At 46.8% G+C, this 22,944-nt stretch overlaps 1 protein-coding gene across 3 annotated transcripts in view; it reads left to right on the forward strand.

Annotated features, from left to right (window-relative positions):
- Positions 1–19,694, forward strand: part of LOC123749604 (uncharacterized) — a 311,730-nt gene extending 292,036 nt beyond the window's left edge. Inside the window, exon 11 of one of the 3 annotated variants that reach the window (XR_011229461.1) lies at positions 19,228–19,293. Coding sequence is in view for 2 of the 3 variants with exons in the window: in XM_069330114.1 (XP_069186215.1) it covers positions 19,228–19,287 (60 nt within the window). In the remaining variant the exon portion in view is untranslated. Of the gene's footprint in view, positions 1–19,227 lie in introns of all 3 variants that reach the window. The other 2 variants (XM_069330114.1, XM_069330111.1) reach the window with 2 other exon arrangements.
- The last annotated feature ends 3,250 nt before the right edge of the window (positions 19,695–22,944 follow it).

Here is a 22,944-nt window from a genome sequence, read left to right on the forward strand (position 1 = left end):
TCCTGCCTGCATCCGGTTCCTTACCGTCTGTAGTTTCGGGGCGGGGTTTTTGGTGGTGTTGAGGCTCGGGCAGTCTCGGGGAATTCCCCTTCCGGGGTAGTGACGGGGGCATTTGAGCCTGTTCCTCCAGCCGTGTTGTATGAGTCTGCCAGTGGGCTCCCTTCCTTAGTGTTTTCACGGCTGCCCCGGTTTTCTGGTACGGCCGGGGCTTTGGGGGAACGGCTCGGCCCCGGGGCCTGTCATGTAGGTTCCCGGGGCTGGGGAGGTTCTGACTTGAGAGGGGGCCTTGGCCCCGTTAGACCTCGTGGGGGTTTTTATCCCCCTCAAGACGGGGCTTGTAGTTATGCGGAGTGGGTTCTTTCCTCCCCACTCGCAGTACGTGCTGTTGGACGTCGGCCCCTCGCCGGGCTCGGTTCCTTGGCCTTTGAGTTGGTTGGTTCCGTCCTGTGGGTGGATGTTTCCTCCCACCCCTTTTTGGGACGGTGTTTTGGTCATGTTTCCCCGTTCGATGGGGTTCTGCATGACTTCTGATCTCGGGTGCGCCTGCGCCTTCGTGTGCCTTCGGGACTAGTGTTGGCTTCTGTGTTCTCGAGGGTACGGGAAGGTTTCTCGCTGCTTCCCGCATTATTGGAACGTCTGTCGGCTCCTCGTACTTGTCGCCTTGTTGGGCTACTTGTCGCCCTGTTGGGCTACTTGTCGCCCTGTTGGGCTACTTGTCGCCCTGTTGGGCTACTTGTCGCCCTGTTGGGCTACTTGTCGCCCTGTTGGGCTACTTGTCGCCCTGTTGGGCTACTTGTCGCCCTGTTGGGCTACTTGTCGCCCTGTTGGGCTACTTGTCGCCCTGTTGGGCTACTTGTCGCCCTGTTGGGCTACTTGTCGCCCTGTTGGGCTACTTGTCGCCCTGTTGGGCTGCTTGTCGCCCGGTTGGGCTGCTTGTCGCCCGGTTGGGCTGCTTGTCGCCCGGTTGGGCTGCTTGTCACCCGGTTGGGTTCCTTTTTGAGCTCTTTGCTTCTTTGGCCGGTTTTATTGTTCCTGCTTCCTCTTTTGGCTACTTTTCTTGTGCAGTAGTCCTGGCTGGCGCCTTCCCGCAGGGAGGGTGTGCGGTTCGGCCAGCGTGTTATGCGCATGCCCCGTGGAGTTTGTTTTGGTCTGGGCGGTGTTTCAGTGCTGGTGTTTTGCGCCCTTTTTTGCTACAGTGCTTCGCCTCTCGTTCTTCTCCCTGGCTGCGGTATGTGCCCCTTTGCGCCGGGGATGTCCTGGTTCCCAGTTGTGGGGAGGACACCGCGGTTTTCCCTGTGTCATGGGTGTGGACCGCCTCCTTCGCCTCTCCCTGCTCTCCTGCAGGTCCGGCTCTGGCGTCTTCACCTGGCGGTGCTCCCAAGTTCTTCTGGGCACGGTTGAGTCGTGTCAAGTTCGTGCCACCATTCGCCAGGTGAGTTTCTGCGGTCTGGCGTCTTTTGGCCGGGCGCTGGATGCGGCGGTGTTTATATACCTGTCTTTATTTAGGTATATTTTTGTACGACTGAGACCGTTCGCACACCAGTGACTGTCCCTTTATCACCCCTTCCTGTCCCCCTCATGTGCATGTCCAACCCATGCTGGAGTCATTCAGGGGACCCTCCTTTTTTAATGTTGTGAGGTGTGGGGGTTGTGGGGTTGGTTCTGTACTCACCTGGTAAGGCTCCTGGCTGTGCTTGCAGGATTTGAGCTCTGGCTCTTGGGTCCCGCCTATCTGTTAGAACTTGCGGGATAGTACCAGTGGAGTGCAGTGGTGCTATTGGCACCTTTGGGGAGCAGGTATCGAGCGGGGTTTCTCCGCCGTCGGTCGCCTGGTGCAGGTTTCTGGGCCTGCAGGGTTTTGTCTTGTCTCCGTTGGCCCTGTCTGGGGTCTGCCTGCTCTGTTCTCTGCCTTTGCAGAGGGGAGTTGCTATTTACATGTTGCATGTTGCAGTGGTGCCTTTTGCTGCTGCTGCACGTGTGCATTGGTACCGTGTTTCACGGTGGCGTGTCCTTGTTCCTGTGTCCGGTTGTGGAGTGGCACTTTGCTGCCGTTTTTGTGCCTGGGGATTGCGTGGGGTTTTTGTCCCTGCCTGATTGTCCACCCCTGGTTGTTCTCCTGGGGTTTTTTGTGCTTCTGCTCATTCTTCCTGCCTCCTCTGCAGCAGGGATGTTCTGCGTGTGTTCTTAGGCGTTGGTCAGCCTGTGTCCTGTGATGTGCTTCTTTGTCTCGGTCTGTTGCAGTTGTTCGTGCCCCTTGGTTCGGGTCCTGTTCTGGCGGCGACCCTTCCGCCTTCTTTGGTTTCTGAACTCCTGGCGGGCTTGCATGCTTTGGGGAGTTTTTCTGTTCGGCAGACGTTCCATCTCCTTGTGCCGCCTGGGTTTCGGTGGTCGCGCCCGAGATCTTCTCGCGGCTCCGCCTTTTTCCTGGACTCGGAGGGGCCTTGTCGGGGCTGCTTATGTTCTGCCTCGTGGTCTCGCCTCCGGTTGGTGGTAGGGTGGCTTCGTGGTAGGTGTCCCACCTGCTTGCTTCTCTTGGCGGCAGTATGGGGTATTTTGGCGGTCCTTCCTGTTCCTGTCCCTTCTTAGGTGGTTACTCTTGTTAGCTTGGTTTTCTAGTGGGGGTTGGGGCCGTCGTCTTGCCACATACTGTCGCCTTTTTTCGTGCGGCGCAGGCGGAGCCGCTTCAGCTTGCTTTCAGTCTTGGTGTTGCTTCTGCACCGTTAGTAAGCTGTCTTGTGCGTCGTTTCACCTCCGGCCTGTTCGTGCGCCGCTTGCACCATCCTGGTCTCTGGTCAGCGTGCTCTGTCTTCTCCTCGGTTGGTAGTGCCCCTTCGGTTCCGGTGTGTTTTTTCGTCGGCTCTTTCCTTTGGGCCTTTGCCTCTGGGGGTCGAGTCACTGAGTTTTCTTGCTCCTTCGGTTTTAGCGTTTTGGTTGTTTGGTGGCAGCAGTCTCCATCTTTTCTGGCGCGGGGTGGGGCTGCTGCATTCTGGAGGGGTCCAGGGTTTGTTTGTGCTTCGTTGGTCGGGCCGGGGGTGTGTCGTTTTTGTGTTCAGTGGCGGCCCTCCGCTGTTGTTTGCGTGCCACGGCGTTTGGGTCCGGAGCGCGTTTTGCATTGATCCGGTTCTGTTCTTCCCGGTTCGCGGGTGATAGTGTCCCGGGTGGTCAGCCGTGTTCTTGCGGCTAAGCTGCCTGTGTTCTTCCCCTCATGCCTGTGGCGTTCGTGGCTTCGCTGCTCTCGCTGCCGTCTGGGCGGCGTGGCCTTGCGGTCTTTCGGGCATGGATTTTTGGTGTTCGTGCAGGGGCCTTGCTGCTCGTGGTTCTCGTGTTGTTCCCGGGATTTTCGGGGCTGTGGTGCCTTGGGTTGGCGTTTGCTGCCGGTTGTCTCGCCTCCTTGGGGGGTGCGTGGTGTCCGCCTCCCGGTTCTATCCCTTTGACCTTCCTCTGTGGGTAGTTAGCTCCGAGGAGCCGACGGGGCTCCCCCCCAGAAAACCAGCGTTGAATGTAATGAAATGCCATTTTCTGGGTGAGACCCGGAGGCTCCCCGGCAACCCTCCCTTCCTCCGGTCGGCGTTTTTCGCGTGTTTTGACATCCAGCCTCAGAACTGATGGGTGGATAGCCGGCGTGGGAGGTCTGGGGCTCCCCCTTTCCCCTCCCGGGGAGGGGGGAGCTGCGCAGACAGCGGCGCGGTGACGTATGACGTCATACTAGTTTCCTTGTTTTCTGTTGAAGAGTTCTATCCACTAGTTCGGCTTAGGTAGCAATTTTCACCAGAATAGGGGTTTGTTTTGGAATGCTTACCTTTCTGGATGCTTGACCCGGTCGATGGCAGACATAGAATGCTTCCAACCACACGGGGGTTTCTATAGGCCATTGCTCCCCTTGCCTCTCTGAGGGGGCCAGGTTCTGGCTCGTGGTCCCCGGTAGGCCCTAGAACTCCATACACATGACTGATGCCAAAGTCTGACATTAGCATATCAGTCGGTAAAGCTCCGGGGAGCCTCCGGGTCTCACCCAGAAAATGGCGTTTCATTACATTCAATGCTGGTTTCTTGACCTAGAAAAGGTATATGACACCACCTGGAGTGATCCTATTTTATCCCAACTCTTTTCTTTTGGCCTTCATGGTAATCTCCTTCTCTTCCTCCCGAGCTTCCTCTCTCGTCATTCTCACTCTCATGAGTGAGGCTTGGTACCATTCTGTCTGCCTCTTTTCAGCAATACGAAGGTGTATCCCAAGGTAGTGTTCTGAGCACTATTTTCTTGGTTACCCTCAGTGGTCTTCTTTCCTCCCTTCCCTCTGACATGTTCTCCACTCATTATGTTGACGATCTTACCCTCTGCTCTCAAAGTGATGACAGGCTTTTCCTCAAACTGCAGCTTCAACTTGCAATTGATGCCGTGTCGTCCTGGGCCACCAATTATGGCTTAAAGTTCTCTACAGCTAAGACTTGTGCTATGACCTTTAGAAGCAGGTTTTTCTTCAACCACCACCCCCCTCCCCCCTCTGTCGCTTTATGGTAATCCTCTTTTGTACAAGAATTCTGCTAAACTTCTGTTGTTAATCTTTGACACTCGTTTGTCTTGGTCACCCCATATCTCTTGTGCCTCTGAGTTGAATGCTCTATAAGGCCCTTAACTTAAGGTCTTGTCCCATATTTCCTGGGGAGCTGCTAGGTGCATGCTCCTCTTTACATTCCTCTCTTGAGCTGTCTGAACTCGATCATGGTTGTCCTGCTTACTCGACTGCCTCTCCCTCAACTCCACGTCGTCTTGTTGCTCTTCACCATTCTGGGCTACACCTCAGCTCTGGTGCCTTTCGTTTGATTCCTACCCAGAGCCTTTGTTGAAACCTGCATCCTGTCTCTACAGGATTCCTGTGATCGCAACTATCTTCACTACTTTACATGGTCCCTACAACACCCTCACTTGCACTAATGTTTTACTTTTGACAATTACCCCTCCTGTGAGCCCTGTTTCCCTTTCAACACCTTCCCCTTTCTGTACAATTGTCTCGCTTGCAAAGTTCTCTCTTGGTTCGCGTTACCAATGGTTAACCTCAAGGTAACCAATGTTTCTCCTCGTGTCATTCCATCCTTGCCCCCATGGAGGGCCCTTCTTCCTAAGTTTTGTAGAACCTTGATACGCATGACTGAAGCTTTTACCCCCACCTACAGTTCTGAAATGCCTTTTTCACGCTCCCTTTTCTTGACACTCCAGCTCCATCTCCATCTTCACAGATTGCTCAAAGTCTGCTGGCTGTGTAGGACACTTCGTTGTATTTCCTGACTGCCTCTGTGTATGTTGCCTGCCTCCGGAGACTAGCATCTTCACACAGAACTTTATGCAATTTCGTATGCTTTTTGTCAACTGCTTTCTCAACGTCATTCTTTCTTTATTGTTCTAGTTGACTCTTGCAGTGCCTTCATGGCTCTGAAGTCCTTTATCCTGTCCATCCTGTAGTCAATATTAAAATTCAATATTGGCTGTTTCTTATCTCCAGCAGATTTAAGACAGTTGAGTTTTGCTGAGATCCCAGCCATATTGGTGTTTCTGTATATGAGCATGCAGATGCTGCCACAAAGGATTCTATCTGCACTTGTCCAATTTTCCACAAAGGTGTTTCTTATTTTGACTTCTACCCAGTTATTTATTCGTCAATCCGTGCCCATTGGCAGGATCGCTGGTATTGTTACTGGTAATACGCTGTGTGCTCTTAAGGGTAGAATGTCCCTAACTAAAAAATAAAATAGAAAATTTGATTTCAACATATGCATTCCCCATGGTGCAGTGGTAAAACATTCACCCGGAACTTTGCCAACGATTTAGCCTGGGTTTGTATCCTGGCTGGGGAGGATTGACCGGGTGCCAATCCTTAACTGAATGCCTCTGTTCACTCAGCAGTGAATGGGTTTTTGGTTGTTAAACGATTTGGCAGGTCGTATTCCAGGGAAAATTAGGATTAAGGACCTAAGGATTAGATAGATCTAGTACATACAATGCCTGAAGTCACTAATATGCACAGCATTTCAGGTAAGGTGTGGGTGCGTGGGAATTTAGTCTAAAACTTAATAATTGCGATCAAAAGTATAAATTGAATTAAAAAAAAAGTAAAAAAAGAGAATGATGATAATTACATGGATAGAACAGCAGAAAAAGCAACAGAACTGCAGAAGAAATTTTAACTAAATTAAACAGAAGATTACAATTTTCTTTAAGATTGTACATGACAGATATCAGCATTGGGACATCCCTTGCTCATGATATTCCATCCTCACTCACCAATATTAAAGACTGCCTTACAGATAACTATCCAGAGTCTCTGTACCAAGACTGCCTTACAGATAACTATCCAGAGTCTCTGTACCTAGCTCCTCCTAATTCCTCTGATGTTAATGAGGTAATCCTTTCCCTTAAAACAAAGTCAAGCGCCCTTGATGAGATTCCATCTCTAATTTACAAAAAAGCCTCCAGGATTTCTAGCTCCTGCCATTGCATTGCTCTTCAATAAATCACTTGAACTCCAAACCTTTCCGGATATTCTGAAAAAAGTGAGAGTAACTCCAGTCCACAAATGTGGTGAACTCACTGATGTCAACAATTACAGACTTGTATCAATTCTGCCAACCTTGTCAAAAATATTTGAAAAGCTAATCTACAAGCAGCTTTACTCATATCTAGCCAAACTCAATATACTTAGCTCTTGCCAATATGGTTTCAGACCCAATAAAAGCACTAACAATACTCTTATTAGTGTGATTAACTTGATACATACAGCTTTTGACCAAAATGTTTCCCTGTTGGGTTATTTGTGGACCTACATAAGGCTTTTGACACTGTTAACCACCAAAACCTTCTTCTTAAATTACATCATTATGGAGTCAGAGGACACTCCCTGCAATACCTTCAGTCTTACCTTACTGACAAGCTCCAGTATGTTTCTGTGAATAATACCATTTCTCCTACACTACCCATAAACATTGGTGTTCCACAGGACAGCATACTTGGCCCTCTCCTCTTTCTCATCTACATTAATGACCTTCCAAATGGCTCTCATAAATAAAGGATCTGGGTGTACTCATGTCGGAAGACCGTACCTTTAAAGAACACAATAAAGTAGCCGTCACAACTGCAAGAAAAATGACAGGTTGGATAACAAAAACTTTTCATACTAGAGATGCTATATTTTACCGATGATGATACTTTTCAAAACGCTTGTGCTCTCTAGAGTTGAGTACTGCTGCACAATGACAGCCCCTTTCAAAGCTGGAGAAATTGCTGACCTGGAGAGCGTGCAGAGATCCTTTACTGCTAGAATCCACTCAGTAAAACATCTAAACTATTGGGACCGACTAAAGAGCCTAAAACTGTACTCCCTTGAGCGCAGGCGGGAGAGGTACATAATAATTTACACGCGGAAAATATTAGAGGGGCTGGTCTCAAACCTGCACACAGAAATAACATCACATGAGACCAGAAGACATGGCAGGATGTGCAGAATACCCCCGTTGAAAATCAGAGGTGCAACTGGTACTCTGAGAGAGAACTCTTATCAACATCAGAGGCCCGAGACTGTTCAACACATTTCCACTACACATAAGGGGCATAACTGGCCGACCCCTCACAGTGTTCAAGAGAGAACTGGATAAGCACCTCCAAAGGATACCTGATCAACCAGGCTGTGACTCATACGTCAGGCTGCGAGCAGCCGCGTCCAACAGCCTGGTTGATCAGTCCGGCAACCAGGAGGCCTGGTCGACGACCGGGCCGCGGGGACGCTAAGCCCCGGAAGCACCTCAAGGTAAGGTTTCAACACCTCAAACCAATCTTATTTGCTGATGACACAACTTTCATTTTCTTCAGTCCTGATCCTCTTGCTCTAAATGTCGCTGTAAATATTGAACTAAATAAAGTCCATCTTTGGCTAACTGCTAACAAACTCACCCTTAACATTAACAAAACTTATATATTTTGTTTGGTAATAAATCCTCAAATGAAATAATCTAAGAATAAACAATATACATGATATATAGTAGTAAAGTTGATGATAAATTCCTTGGTGTCTTCATCAATAACAAGCTGAATTTCCAAGGGACACATTCTAAATATAGCAAAAAAAGTTTCTAAAACTATTGGCATTCTTTCTAAGATCAGATATTAAGTACCTGGCCCTGCCCTGGTGATGCTCTATTACTCTCTCATTTATCCATATCTCAACTATGGTATTTGTGCTTGGGGTTCTTCTACCCAAAATCATTTACGTTCTCTAATTACCCAACACAAAGCTGCTATTAGAACAATATCTAACTCTGGCCCAAGACAGCACTCAGTACCCTTACTCAAATCTCTGAATAAGTTAGATATTAAGTCACTGCACATCCTCTCATGTGTACGCTATATATTTAAAACTCTGAACTGTAATGTCAATCCTGACCTTGAAAGCTTCTTAGAAGATTGTAACAGAACACATGGGCATCACACCAGAAACAAATACCTAATTGATGTTCCAAGAGTACGACTTAATCAAACTAGAAATGTTCTACGAATCAAGGGACCCAGAATGTGGAATTGCCTTCCCAATCATGTCAAAGGCAGTACCCCTCTCAACCAGTTTAAGATGAAAACAAAGTACTACTAAATTAACTATCTCTGTAACCTACCTTACCCCCTAAATGTCAACCCATGTCTTACTATTTTTAAACAGTGCTGTTTGTTGACCAACTTGTTTATTGGCTATTATGTACTATGTTCCCCCCTTTTTTATCTTTTCTTTTTTCTTTTAATTGAATTTATACTTTAAGGTCAATTACTATTAAGATTTAGTCTAAGTTTTTTTTCTTCCACACCTTGCCCGAAATGCTATACGTATTAGTGGCTTTAGGTATTTGTATTTCCTAGCTCTGCTTATAAATAATCAGAATGTTTGTAACTCTGCATCTATTTATGTACTTTTCCTAAATAAAATATTATTATTATTATTATTATAGTTAAACAAGTAGGTTAATAATCAATAATATTTGAAAATAGCAAGACATAGGTTGACATTTAGGAGGTAAGGTAGGTTACATGGAGTTTATTAGGTAGTACAGTACTTAATTTGTACTGTACTACCTGTACAGTACAGCACTGTACTATCTGTACAGTACAGCTTTTGACATGATTGGGTATAGGTACAGTTTTTGTTTCTAGTGTAGTGCCCATGGGTTCTCTTACAGTCTTCTAGGAATTGTTTATGGTCATGATTGATATTACAGTTCACAGTTTATTTGTGTATATATATATATATATATATATATATATATATATATATATATATATATATATATATATATATATATATATATATATATATATATATATATATATATATATATATATATATATATTATATGTCGTACCTAATAGCCAGAACGCACTTCTCAGCCTACTATTCAAGGCCCGATTTGCCTAATAAGCCAAGTTTTCATGAATTAATGTTTTTTCGTCTACCTAACCTACCTAACCTAACCTAACCTAGCTTTTTTTGGCTACCTAACCTAACCTTACCTATAAATATAGGTTAGGTTAGGTTAGGTAGGGTTGGTTAGGTTCGGTCATATATCTACGTTAATTTTAACCTCAATAAAAAAAAATTGACCTCATACATAGAGAAAAGGGTTGCTTTATCATTTCATAAGAAAAAAATTATAGTAAATATATTAATTCAGGAAAACTTGGCTTATTAGGCAAATCGGGCCTTGAATAGTAGGCTGAGAAGTGAGTTCTGGCTACTAGGTACGACATATATATATATATATATATATATATTTCTTTTATCTTTCGGTTTTTCGGCCGCCTGTTGGGCTCTTGGGTGTTCTGTTCTCCCTTGTTACCGGCAGGTAAGAGGCAGTTTGCACTGGTAGGGGCGCAGGGTGCAGCTCAGCTTGTATTTCCCGACATCGCAGCTGGCTCTGTTCCTTGGGGTTCGCTGTCCTCTTGCGGGGTTTTGTTTTTCTTTTTCTTTTTACCTGGTGGGGGGTTCTGTCATTTTATTCAGTTTGTTTTTGCCCTTCCACTGTTCTCCTCGGTGGCGCCCCCTGCTAGGTCCCCGTGAGTGTACACGTCCCTGGGGTTCAGCTTTAGAAGTTTGCTTGGTAGTTTTGGGTGCCGGTTTGCAGCACCCTGCCTGGGACTACCTGAGCGCGAGTCCTCTTAAAGTAAACGCTCAGGACCCTGGGAATCCCCTAGGGGGCGCGTGGGTCCGATGGATGTGACCCAGGATTCCCCACTCGCTGTGTGCGAGTTTGAGGGTTGCTCGGTTCCCTTGTCTCAGGGTGACCCTCATTGTTTTTGCCTCTGCCACGCTGCCTGTTGGGTCGGTGATACTTTCGACCCTGAGTCCTGTGAGTGTTGCTGCTTGCTTGTGACTCAATTTACCCAATCCTCTGATGATTCTATTCGGGTACAGGCAGCGCGTGCGTTGCAGTCTAGGCTTCGTCTGTTGCAACGCGCTCGGTTGGTTGCTTCCCCGGATGCCCCAGGGCTGCCTCGCTTTGCTTTTCGAGACCCGGACTTGGGGGTGGGGGTCGCTTCGATCCTGGTTCAGTCCGCACCTCCTCGTCCTTCCCCTTCTGTTCGTTCTGGTCCCCCGCCCCTGCTTCCGGCCCCGAAGCGTCTGAGGGTTTCGGGGTCGGAGTAGGGGTTACTTGATCTCGAGACTCGGGCAGCTTCGGGGGGTGCCCCTTCCGGGGGGGCGGCAGAGGCAATCGAGTCTTGTCTCCCGGCTGAAGCTTCAGGGTCTGACCAGTGGGCCCCCCTTCCTCCAGCTTTTCCGGCTGCTCCGTCCTTGTCTTGTGGGGTCGGGGCTTGGGGAGAGAACTCGGCCTCGGGTCCTGTGGTGAAGGACCTCGAGGCTGGGGAAGGGGTGACTTGGGGGCCTTGGGTCCCACTGGACCCCGCTTGGGTTTTTCTTCCCACTAAGCGGGGCTTATTGTTACAAGGAGTGGGGTTTTCTTTTCCCCCCTCTGTGTACGAGTTGGATTTGGTGTTGGCCCCTCCCCGGGTTCGGTTCCGTGTTCCCCCGGGTACGTCGGTTCCGTCCTTCCGGAGGTTTTCGGCTTATCGCATCCAACCTGGTGTGGTGCGAGTGGTATTTGCAGCTTACCTCCTGCGTGACCCGGATTATGCCTCGGAAATGGATCCGTCCACGTTCAGGTTTGGGACTTCGTTCCCTTTCTGGCTCCGTTACGAGGTTCCGGAGTCGTCCTGGCTAGCAGACTGCCCCTTGTTTGGTCTGGATTCCTGGCATTCCTTCTGTCGTTCCCGCACGCTGGAGTGTCGGGAAGCTTCCACTGTGCTTCAAGTTTTCCTGGGGGGCGAACTTGAGTACCTGAATGAGTGCTTGTTTGCCCCTGCCCTTCCCCGCGATGTGGGCATTATTCAGCTCCATGTGCAGGTTCCCTCCCTTTCGGCGGCGCTCGTTGCGGAGGACTTACGCGCCCGGGGCCTTTTGAGTTCGGCCTTGCGGTTCTTTTTCCTCCTGGAGCTGTCTTCGGATTGGCTCGTGGAGGATGTGGGGACGCTTGGGTCTGTCCCGGGGTCTGGCACCTTGTCCTCGGCTGTGCGTTCGTTGGCTGCCTTGTTGAAGCTGTTCACGCCGATTTTGCGGGATGCGGTTTCCCTGTTTTATGCTTCCCGTCTCGCGTGTCGGCAGGCGGTGCTGGGTTCCTCTGTGGAATCTGCTTGGGCTCTGGCTCTTAGGCGTTCTTCTCCTTTTTGTCCTCTCCTGTTTGCGGAGTCGGCCGTGGCGCAGTTTATTCAGGCTGCGTCGGCGGCTTGTCGTCCGATGTCGGACTTGTTGGTTTTCCGGGGGTCCTGGGGTGGGTCTTCCCGGAAAGTTCGTGCCAGGGCTCGGGGTTCCTCTCGTCGTGGTAGGCCTCTGGTGTCAGGTTCGGGGTTGGCTCCTCCTGCAGACCCTCCCTCGTCTGGTCGACGCGGTGTTCTCGCTGTACGGAGTTCTGGGTCTCGTAAGGGTCGCCGGCCCTTTCGCGGTTTGCCCCCGTGACGGGGCGATGGGGGGGCGGCTTGCACTGTTCGCCCGCACCTGGTCCCACGATTCGTGGGCCTCTCGGGTCGTGTCTCGCGGCCTGCAATGGCGTTGGGTGGCCCCTCCCCCCTTTGGGGGGTCGGGGCTGGCAGGGCAGGTTTCTTCCCCTGCGCTCTGTCGAGTCGTCTTGGAGTGGGTACGCTTGGGCGTCGTCGAAACGACGTCGTCCCTCAGATGAGTTTCCCGTCTGTTTCTGGTTCCGAAACGGGACTGCGCGGACCTGTGGTTCATTCTGGACTTGTCCCGTCTGAACCCCTGGGTTCCTTGCCCCTCCTTTCGGATGACTACGCTGTCTCAGGTTTGGCTCCTCTTGGAGCCGGGAGCTTGGATGGTGTCCCTGGACCTCCGGGACGCTTATTGGCATGTCCCGATTCATCCGCGGTTCAGGGACTGGCTCGGTTTTGTTGTGGGGCGTCTGAGTTACCGCTTTCGTTGTCTCCCGTTCGGGTTGAACCTGGCACCTCGCATGTTCACGCGCCTTACACGGGTTGTGGTGGCTCGTTTGCGTTCTCCTAGGTGTTCGGGTGTTGGCCTACCTCGACGACTGGCTGGTTTGGGCTCCCAGCCAGTCAGCTTGCTTGCTAGCCAGGGATTTGGTTCTTTCCCAGCTCGCCGAGTTCGGGTTCTTGGTGAACTGGAGGAAGTCCCATCTGGTTCCCTCTCAGGTTCGGACTTGGCTGGGTCTCGTTTGGGACTCTCGAACCGCCTCCTTGTCTCTCCCTCCGGAGTCTCTCCTGCGGCTGCGGTCCCGTCTTCGTCTGTTTCTGGAGGGCCCTCGGGTCACCCGGCGGTTGCTAGAGGGGCTGTGCGGGAGCCTGAACTTCGCGATGGTGGTCTACCCGCCGGGTCGGGTTTGGCTTCGACGGCTGTTCTGGTTCCTTCGGGGTTCCCTCTTCCGCCTCTCTCGCGATCGCAGAGTTCGACCCCCGGGGGCCTTGCGTCGGTTGCTGCGTCACCGGCTTTCTCTTCGGGTTTTTCGGGGTTCAGTGCCTTGGCGCCTACCCGAGCCCTCGCTCGATGTGTACACGGATGCGTCGTCTCTCGGCTGGGGTTTTGTGACCAGTGCGCACCAGGCCAGCCAGGGGCGTTGGGATCCTTCCTTCCGTCGAGCTCACAGCACGGTGCGGGAGTTCGCGGCAGTGTGGTTTGCTCTGGGGAGGATTCGGGTGGCCCGCGGATGGACGATTCGGCTCCATTCGGACTGCTCTCCGGTGGTTCATTGCCTGAACCGCGGGGGTTCGATGCGGTCCTTGTCTCTTTGGGGTTGGTCGCTTCGGGTGACTCGTCTGCTGAGTTCTCAGGGTTTGGCTCTCCTGGCGGTTCACGTACGGGGCGTGTCCAACGTCTTGGCTGACGCCCTGTCTCGCTTCGTTTCCCTCTCCACGGAGTGGACGGTCGACGATGAGTCCTTCCGTTGGCTTTGCCAGACGTTCGGGCGCCCCGAAGTGGACCTCTTCGCGTCGGCGTGGTCGCGGCGTCTTCCCGTTTATGCGGCGCCCTTCCCCGATCGCGCGGCCGTGGGGGTCGATGCCTTTCGGCTAGACTGGTCGAGGTGGGGGTTCCTGTACCTCTTTCCCCCGGTTCGGCTGTTGCTCCAGGTCCTGACTCGCTTAGAGACTTACCAGGGGAGAGTTGTCCTTCTGGCCCCTTGGTGGCCGGCCCAGCCTTGGTTTCAGGCGCTGGTTGCTCGGTGTCCGAACCCGAGGGTTTTCCCGCGGCTCCGCTTCTTTCAGCAGATTGGGCCGGTACGTCACGTGGCTGGTTCGATCTTCTCCTCGAGTCTTCGCGTATGGTTTTTTTGACTCGAGTCTATCATCATCTCTATGGTGATTAGGTGGCCTCCTTGTTGGTGTCCCACCTGAGGGCTTCTTCTAGGCGGCAGTATGAAGTTTCCTGGCGGTCCTTCCGTTTCTTTTTGCGTCTTCGTCGTGTTAGTTCCTTGTCTATCCGGGTGGTCTTGTCCTTCCTCTCGTGGTTGTTTCAGGACCGTCATCTTATGCCTAACACTGTCGCTTCGTATCGTGCGGTGCTGGCGGAGCCGCTTCAGCTTGCTTTCGGTATCGATGTTACGTCTGCGCCGTTTCGCAAGCTGTCTCGTGCATTGTTTCACCTCCGGCCTGCTCATGCGTCGCCTGAGCCGTCCTGATCTTTGGAATGAGTGCTCGCTTTCCTTTCATCTCCTCGTTTCGTTGTGGCCCCTTCAGTCCAGGATTGTTTTTCCAAGGGACTTTTCTTGTTGGCTTTAGCCTCTGGGGGTTGGGTAGGGGAGCTTCATGCTCTCCTCCGGCGCAGGGGTTTCTGCTCTTTTGGTCGTGGTGATTGTTTTGTTCGTTTGCAGCCGTCTCCTTCTTTTCTGGCGAAGAATGAGACTGCTGCGTTCCGGAGGGGTCCATGGGTGGTTGATGCTTGGTTGGTCTGGCCGGGGGTGCATCATGTTTTGTGTCCGGTTGCGGCGCTTCTCTGTTATTTGCGCGCCACAGCTTCTGTGTCCGGGGACGCGCTGTGGGTTGATCCGGTTTCCCTTCTTCCCTGTTCGCGGGTTCGGGTCTCTCAGGTCGTCCGCAGGGTTATTAAGTCCAGCCAGCCTGCGGTCTATCCCCGTGCCCATGACGTTCGTAAGTTCGCGGCTCTTGCTGCCATCTTTGGGAATATGTCTTGGTCTGATATTTGGGCGCGGGGATTTTGGCGGTCGAACAGGGTCCTGGCTGCTCGTTACCTTGTGAATGTTCCTGGGCCTCGTCGGGCCTATGTTGCTTTGGGTCGGCGGTTGCAGCCAGTTGTCTCGGCTTCGTGTTGAGGAGTGAGCGACGACCGCCTCCCGGGTAAGTCCCTCTTTTTTCTGTCTGCGGGTAGTTAGCTCCGGGGAGCCGACGGGGCTCCCCCCAGAAAACCAGCGTTGAATGTAATGAAACGCCATTTTCTGGGTGAGTCCCGGAGGCTCCCCGGCATCCCTCCCTCCCTCCGGTCGGCGGTTTTTTGCGTTTTTGACATCCATCCTCAAGAACTGAGGTGTGGGTAGCCGGCGCGGGGGGTCTGGGGCTCCCCCTTCCCCCTCCCGGGGAGGGGGAGCTGCGCAGACAGCGGCGCGGCGGTGTGTGACGTCACACTAGTTTGCTTGTTTTCGGTTGGGGAGTTCTATCCACTAGTTCGATTTTTGGTAGCAATTTTAACCAGAATAGGGGTTTGTTTTGAGGCGCTTACCTTTCTGGGTGCCTGTTCCGGTCGATGGCAGACATAGAATGCTTCCAACCACACGGGGGCTTCTATAGGCCATTCCTCCCCTTACCTCTCTGAGGGGGCCCGGTTCTGGCCGTGGTCCCCGGTAGGCCTAAGAACTCCATACACATGACTGATGCCAAAGTCTGACATTAGCATATCAGCCTGGGATAGCTCCGGGGAGCCCCCGGGACTCACCCAGAAAATGGCGTTTCATTACATTCAACGCTGGTTTTTTTGAGGCTTACAGTCCCCAAGAGGGCATTTGAAGGCATAGACGATGTTGGTCTCTTTTAAAGCGTTCTGCTTTGTGTCTGGAGAGTTTCTCATGAGTAGGCTGGCCGTTTTTCTGGTTTTATAGTAAATCGTCAGTTGTATCTTCTGATTTTTGTCTGTAGGGATAACGTTTCTACTGACAATATCTTTCAGGACCCTTTCCTCCGTTTTATGAGCTGTGGAAAAGAAGTTCCTGTAAAATAGTCTAATAGGGGGTATAAGTGTTGTGTTAGTTGTCTCTTCAGAGGTTGCATGGCGTTTCACTTTCCTTCTTATGATGTCTTCCACGAAACCATTGGAGAAGCCGTTGTTGACTAGGACCTGCCTTACCCTACAGAGTTCTTCGTCGACTTGCTTCCATTCTGAGCTGTGGCTGAGGGCACGGTCGACATAAGCGTTAACAACACTCCTCTAGTACCTGTCCGGGCAGTCACTGTTTGCATTCAGGCACATTCCTATGTTTGTTTCCTTAGTGTAGACTGCAGTGTGGAAAACTCCGCTCCTTTCCATGACTGTTACATCTAGAAAGGGCAGCTTCCCATTCTTCTCCATCTCGTAAGTGAAACGTAACACAGAATTCTGCTCAAATGCATCCTTCAACTCCTGCAGATGTCTGACATCAGGTACCTGTGTAAAAATGTTGTCAACATACCTGCAGTATATGGCCGGTTTCAAGTTCATGTCGACTAAGACTTTTCGCTCGATGGTACCCATGTAGAATTTTGCAAACAGGACACCTAGGGGAGAACCCATGGCGACCCCATCTACTTGCTTATACATGTGTCCATCCGCGCTCAAGAAGAGTGCCTCTTTAGTACAAGCTTGGAGTAGTTTCCTCAGACTGTTTTCTGGTATGTCAAGAGGAGTACAGGCCGGATCACGGTACACTCTGTCGGCTATCATCCCGATTGTTTCATCCAATCAACAATCGGGATGAAACAATTAGGTAATTTTTAGTTTTGTTTTTGAATGACTCAAAAGTTGGACAGCTTTTCAATTCATTAGGGAGTGAGTTCCATAGACTAAGTTCCTTTATTTGCATAGTATTTACACAGATTAAGTTTGACTCTTGGGGATATCAGAGATTTTTATTTCTGGTGTGGTGATTATGGGTCCGATTACATCTGTCCAGGGAGTTTCAGAACAGGGTTTTGTAAATGTAGTTGACACAAGAGAATGTGTGAAGGGAGTTTGTTAGCATGTTTAGGGATTTAAACAAAGGGCTGAGTGTTGTCTGAAAGCAGAATTTATTATTATTCTGATAGAAGATTTTTGCTGGGTGATGATGGACTTGAGGTGGTTTGCAGTGGTTGAACCCATGCACAGATACCATAATTAAGATAGGGATAGATAGTGCATAATATAGTGAGATGAGAGCAGAGTTAGGTACATAATATCTGATTTTGGAGAATATACCAACTGTTTTAGAAACTTTCTTAGTTATGTGTTTTATGTGGGTGGTGAAGTTGTCTCTTGTCTAGGAATAGGCCAAGAAATTTTCCATCATTTTTATTACTAATGTTAACATTGTCTATCTGAAGCTGAATTGCATTTGTTGATTTACTTCCAAATAAGATGTAGTAGGTCTTTTCTATGTTAAGTGTTAGTTTGTTGGTTGACATCCATAGGTGACCTTTTTTTTAGTTCATTATTAACAACATTATTTAGTGTGTGTGGGTTGGGGGTTTGAGTAGATGAGGGTAGTATCATCAGCACACACAATATAGGTTTAAGAAAGTTATATACATCAGTGATCTGCCTAATGTCTCTAAGAAATAGGAGAGGTCCCAAGATGCTGCCCTGTAGCACTCCAACGGTTATTGGTAGAGTGGGAGAGGTTATATCATTGATGGCTACACATTGGTGTCTATCACTAAGATAGGATTGGATATAGTCTAGGGCATGGCCTCGGATTCCATTATGATGTTTACGTAAGAGTTAGTTGTGATTAACAGTATCAAAGGCCTTTCTCAGGACAATGAAGAGTCCAATTGGAAACTCATTTTTGTCAAGGGCTGAGTAAATTATATGAAGGAGACTAATAATTGCATCGTTGGTACTCTTTTGGGAGCGGAAGCCAAACTGACAGGGGCTGAGTATGTCGAATTTTATGAGGTAGGAGTAGAGCTGTTTGTAGATAATTTTTTCAAATATTTTTTATAGTATGGGTAGGTTTGATATTGGTCTATAATTGTTTGTCTTACATGCACTCTCTTGAACATTATATTGTAGAATGTCCCATAATGACTGACTTTCGCCCCCCTGGGCTAAGGTATGCTGAACTGTGTAATTACTATATGAGTACTGGAACACTTGATGATATATTGGACTTGTACCCAAGATTGACCATGTATTGTATCAATTATACAATGTATGTATGTGATGTAACTATATAACCTAAGCTTGTAAAAACACCTTAATCACCTTCAGTGATTAAGTGCTTAATTGCACACTAGTTTCTCTGTCGGCTATCTCACCCTGTCAGAGTAAAAGAGACAAATGTATGTGAATACATGTGTGTGTATATATGTATATGTACATATATATGTGTGTGTATGTATATGTATGTGTATAAAGTGCATATGGAGGCTGATCAGAATTGCATTTCACCTTTGTAAATGCACATTAATGACACTTCGAACACTTTATGTAGGGCATACGTAAATCTGTGTATCTATGTATTTACGTTTGTAGGTTAGCTTAGCATTTTAAAAGTACCGAATCACCTTCTGTGGTTGAGTGTTCAATAAATCTCTGAACTATATGTTTAACTGATCTCTAACCCAGTCCATGGAGGACAGAAGAAAATGTATATATGCTGGTTAGCATTGTAAATGTGTGGCCACGTCTGTGGTAGAGAAAAAAAAAATTGTTAGTCTGCCGGATTGCCTCCTTTATGAACTGGTGTTACTCTTGCTTTTTTAAGGATATCAGGGAAGGTATGACACTCTAGGGATTTGTTGAACAGCAGAGCTATAGGTGGCGCAAGGGCATGGGAGGCACTCTTGTATACAATGGATGGGATTTCACTGATGTTCCCAGCTTTGGTTTTTAGTGAGTGTATGATGGACACAACATCTGACAGGCTAACTGGTGAGAGGAGAAGATAGTTTGGATAGCTGCCTGAGAGATGTGTGTTGATATGTGTCTGAGGGATTTTTCTGGCAAGGTTAGCACCAACCGATGAAAAGAAGCTAATAAACTCATTTTGCCATTTCTAGATCAGTTGACAGTGTATAGCCATCCTTTGAGAGTTTTGTCTGGTTGTGGGAGTGTTGTTTTCCTAGGATATTAGAGATGGTTTTCCATGTGCTTTTCATGTTGTCTTAGATTATTTTAGATTATTGTGATTACTTAGATTACTTTGATCTGAGGATTTATTACCAAACAAAATATAAAAAGTTTTGTCAATGGTAAGGATGAGTTTGTTAGCAGTTAGCCAAAGATATTTATAGATAGAGCTATATCTCCTATCTTTCTGAGAGAAATGATACCATCACTGGTTGGACAGAGGATCCATAACCTACAAAACATTAGAGGGGATTTTTAGGTCTTCCCCCCCCCCCTTCCTCCAATTGCAGTTTTCATGTTCTTTGTCCAAACCTCCCCCCCCCACACTCATTTATATTTTCCTTTGGTTATTTTTCTACAGAAATATCATGGAAAAATTCTGAAACTTCTGAGCCTACAATCACATGACGGCAACAAATAATCAAGATCCAAGCCAAGAGATCCAACAGCCTCATCAAATCATGTTTCAAGACTTATTCCAGTGTTGTCTAGATATTTGTCTTCATTACTTTCAGACTTTCAGTGCATATATAATTTTTGTATGAAGGCTACTTAATCTCATCTTGAACTTGAAAATTGTTCTTTAGGTTATTTGTATGACTATTTCTGTGTACCATAAGAGTTTTTAGTCTTCAGTCAGTATATTAAGTCTATTGTTTGTTGTTGTAGCATCCTCTGTGTTATATTGTTTCGCAGTGTGAAAATATTAGAGGAGCAGTATGTATATATTCAAGTAACACATTGCAGTTGTATTTTTGTTTACCATTTGGTATTAAAGGGAAAATTATTACAGTAGTGTACTTATTATAATATACATCATGTATAATGTAGCTGTATTTGTCTTAAAGCTGAAGAAATATCAAGATATTTTTTTTGCAATATTCATTTCATATGTATGCTATGCTGTACAAACTATTTTTGAAAGCTAATTTTCAGTCATATTTTTAGGCACTTTAAATGAAGATAAAGAATTTTCTAAATCCCTTTGTTTAATCACAATTTGCAATGGATATTTATTTTCTATGATATAGTTTGAAATTTATTTATTTAGGGTAGGAAATTATATTTTTTTTTTAATATATAAATATGCTAATAGTAAAGTTTTTATTACTTTCCTTCCTTCTGGTGTTCCTTTCTTCCCTGCTCTTTCAAAGTAACTTGAAGTTTGTGGGATTTACTACTGAAGTTAACTCCCCAAGTTAATTTTTAAAGCGGTACGTAAATAAGTAGGTAAATTAAATAAATACCTGAGAAAACTTCAGAAAAAAATTATTAATTTAAAATTGCAGAATTACTATATCATTAAACAACAAACTACAATCGTTAACTATAAATCTACTGTAAAAAAAATTAAATGCAAAAAATAGCTGATATTGCCAGTGAAGACTCGTGGAGTTTGGGTGTTGCGGGAAAAGTGTCACATTTTGCAGTATCAAGTCGCTGTTGTTGACCAAACCACACACTAGAAAGTGAAGGGACGACGACGCTTTCGGTTCGTTCTGGACCATTCTCAAGTCAATTGTGATGAGGGAAGGAGGCGAAGGCAATAAATAAGCAAGAGAGGTGAGGAGAAGAAAATCTTAGAGGAAGAAAAGGCAAGGCAAAAGGTACAAAAGGTAAAGTGTAATAAAGGGGCTAGTAATAGGAATAAGAAAGGGATCGTAAGAGAAAACATTTGAAAGAAATAGAAAGAAGGAAAGAGAAAGAAAGATAAATGGAAAGGTAAGCTTATGTTAGGTCACGTTTGTTAGAAAGTTTAGAGCATTTCAGTATATACTGTGAAAGGAAGAGTCAACAGCAACAAAGCCGGGACTCAAGTTCATGTTGGGTATGTTGCGTATCAAGAGCTGATTCAATAAGATGACGTCTGTGTAGAGTAGAGGCAGGAAAGATTATTTTGGAGGAAGACCAATCAATAGGATGATTAGAATCCCTAACATGACAGAAGAGAGCATTGCAGACTGCAGACTTAACACTACTTCTGTGTTCTTTGTATGTCATTAAGTGTACGGCCAGTTTCACCAAAGTATTGGAGAGGACAAGATTAAGAGAAAATAGAGTAAACACCAACACCATTAGAAGCAGGGGCAGCAGTGTGAACTAGATTGCTATGAAGTGTGTTAGTTTGTCGAATGGTGAGCTTTGTCAAGAGGACGAAAGGTATTAGTAAAAGTTTCGAGTTCAGATGTGAAGGGAACTCATACTGTATTACTATTCCCCTTTATTATACCTTTTGCCTTGCTTTTAGTTCCTCTAAGATTTTCTTGTCCTCACCTCTCTCTTGCCTATTTATTGCCTTCGCCTCCTTCCCTCATCACAATTGACTTGAGAATGGTTCAGGACGGACCGAAACATCGTCGTCCCTTCACTTTGTAGTGTGTAGTTTGGTCAACATATTTCAGCCACGTAATTGTGACTCGTCTGCAAGTCGCTGTTCATGGATATCTGCTGTTGAATTCCACATTCAGTTTTATAAAGAAATGATTAGATTATTTCAGCAAAAACAATTCTCTCGGTGCATGCTGTCAAATCCAAAACCAGTAGCGAATTATAGCCTAGCCTAATCAGAAATTTCTATAATCATAAACATCATCTATCAAGAGTGTATGTACCTAACTCCCACTAATTTCTCTGACATTAATGATATAATCTTTTCTCTTTATTTAATTTATATGCAAGAAGGTACAATGGATTTGTGAGAGTACATAATTAGTTTTTACTTTAGTTCATATATTATGCACCCCCATACCCATCTTGTGTGTGGTAGTGAAAGGATTATAGAGGCATATAATGGACTCAGGGATTGTACCCGCAATTCATTTAGCTAAGCAAGTTAGTCTAGGTGAGCTAGTTACAAAATTCAATGCACATCAACAATGGGCTCGAGATCGACCACAAGTATAGTTTCTAAATCATCTATTTGCTATCATAAAATCATGATGTACAGTTGCTATCATATATCATGGTGGTTATATTGAATGCATATTTTACTATAATATACCTAGAAATAATTCTCAAATTAGGCTACAATGTATCTATTGTTAATCCTCAAATTTTACTATTATGTCCGTACTAATCTTCTTCAAATTTTCTTACAGTGTACCTACTAGTCTTCTTCAAATTTTCTTACAATGTACCTTTTAACATTTTTAAATTTTACTAGAAATTACCTACTTAAATTATCCTAGATTAAGGACCTGCCCAAAACGCCATGCGTGTTAGCTGCTTTATAAGAAAGTACATAGCACTGATGTTTTTACAGCCATAAACCCAATGTACTTTCTTATAAATAAATAAATAAAATAAATAAATAAAGCAACTGACTTATGTCGAGAACTAGTCACAATTGATGTGTATCCTGTACACTGCTCCCCCCATCCAGTGGCCAGCAGTGGATATGTTACAATATTGGAATTTTTACATTTTTGCAAAACCACTAGCACGCACAGCATTTTGGGCAGGTCCTTAACCCTTAAACTGCACAAATTCTATATATAGAATTTGAGTAAATGTCGCTGTTATAAATATGTATTGTGGTGGGCTTGCTATGGGGGACTTGGTATTATTAAGGGGTAAGAGTAGTTAGAAGACAGAGTATCAAATATGGGAGAGCTAAAGGCCCGGCCCCCAAAATAAACTATCCACAGTACTAATACCTTGCTACTAGACCATATATGTCAGTCTAAGGGTTGATCAATGCACTCCCACACAGGAAGAAAGGATACTCTATAATTCATGTACTTATTTATTAACCCCTTAACAACCCCCCATATACACTCACACCAATAACAATAATAATAATAACTTTACCACCCTATCTTACGTTAAAAGCCTTGGTCCACATAGACAGGATACAAGGTTTACACTGAGAACAAGCTAGGGTAAAGTACTACTGGATAAGCACTGAAGCTGGATGCAGCTTAGAGTAGTGAGACCAGGTGGTACCCTAATACAAAACACAACACTTAGGGTTACCCAAAACACTGGCAAATACTACCCCTAGGTCTCACCAATCGTTACTACCAGAGTAGGTACACTTAAAAATGCCCCGTACTTAACTTAAGGGTACAGGAACTTC

This window comes from Procambarus clarkii, chromosome 3, assembly GCF_040958095.1.
Source record: "Procambarus clarkii isolate CNS0578487 chromosome 3, FALCON_Pclarkii_2.0, whole genome shotgun sequence".
Lineage (NCBI taxonomy): Eukaryota > Metazoa > Arthropoda > Malacostraca > Decapoda > Cambaridae > Procambarus > Procambarus clarkii.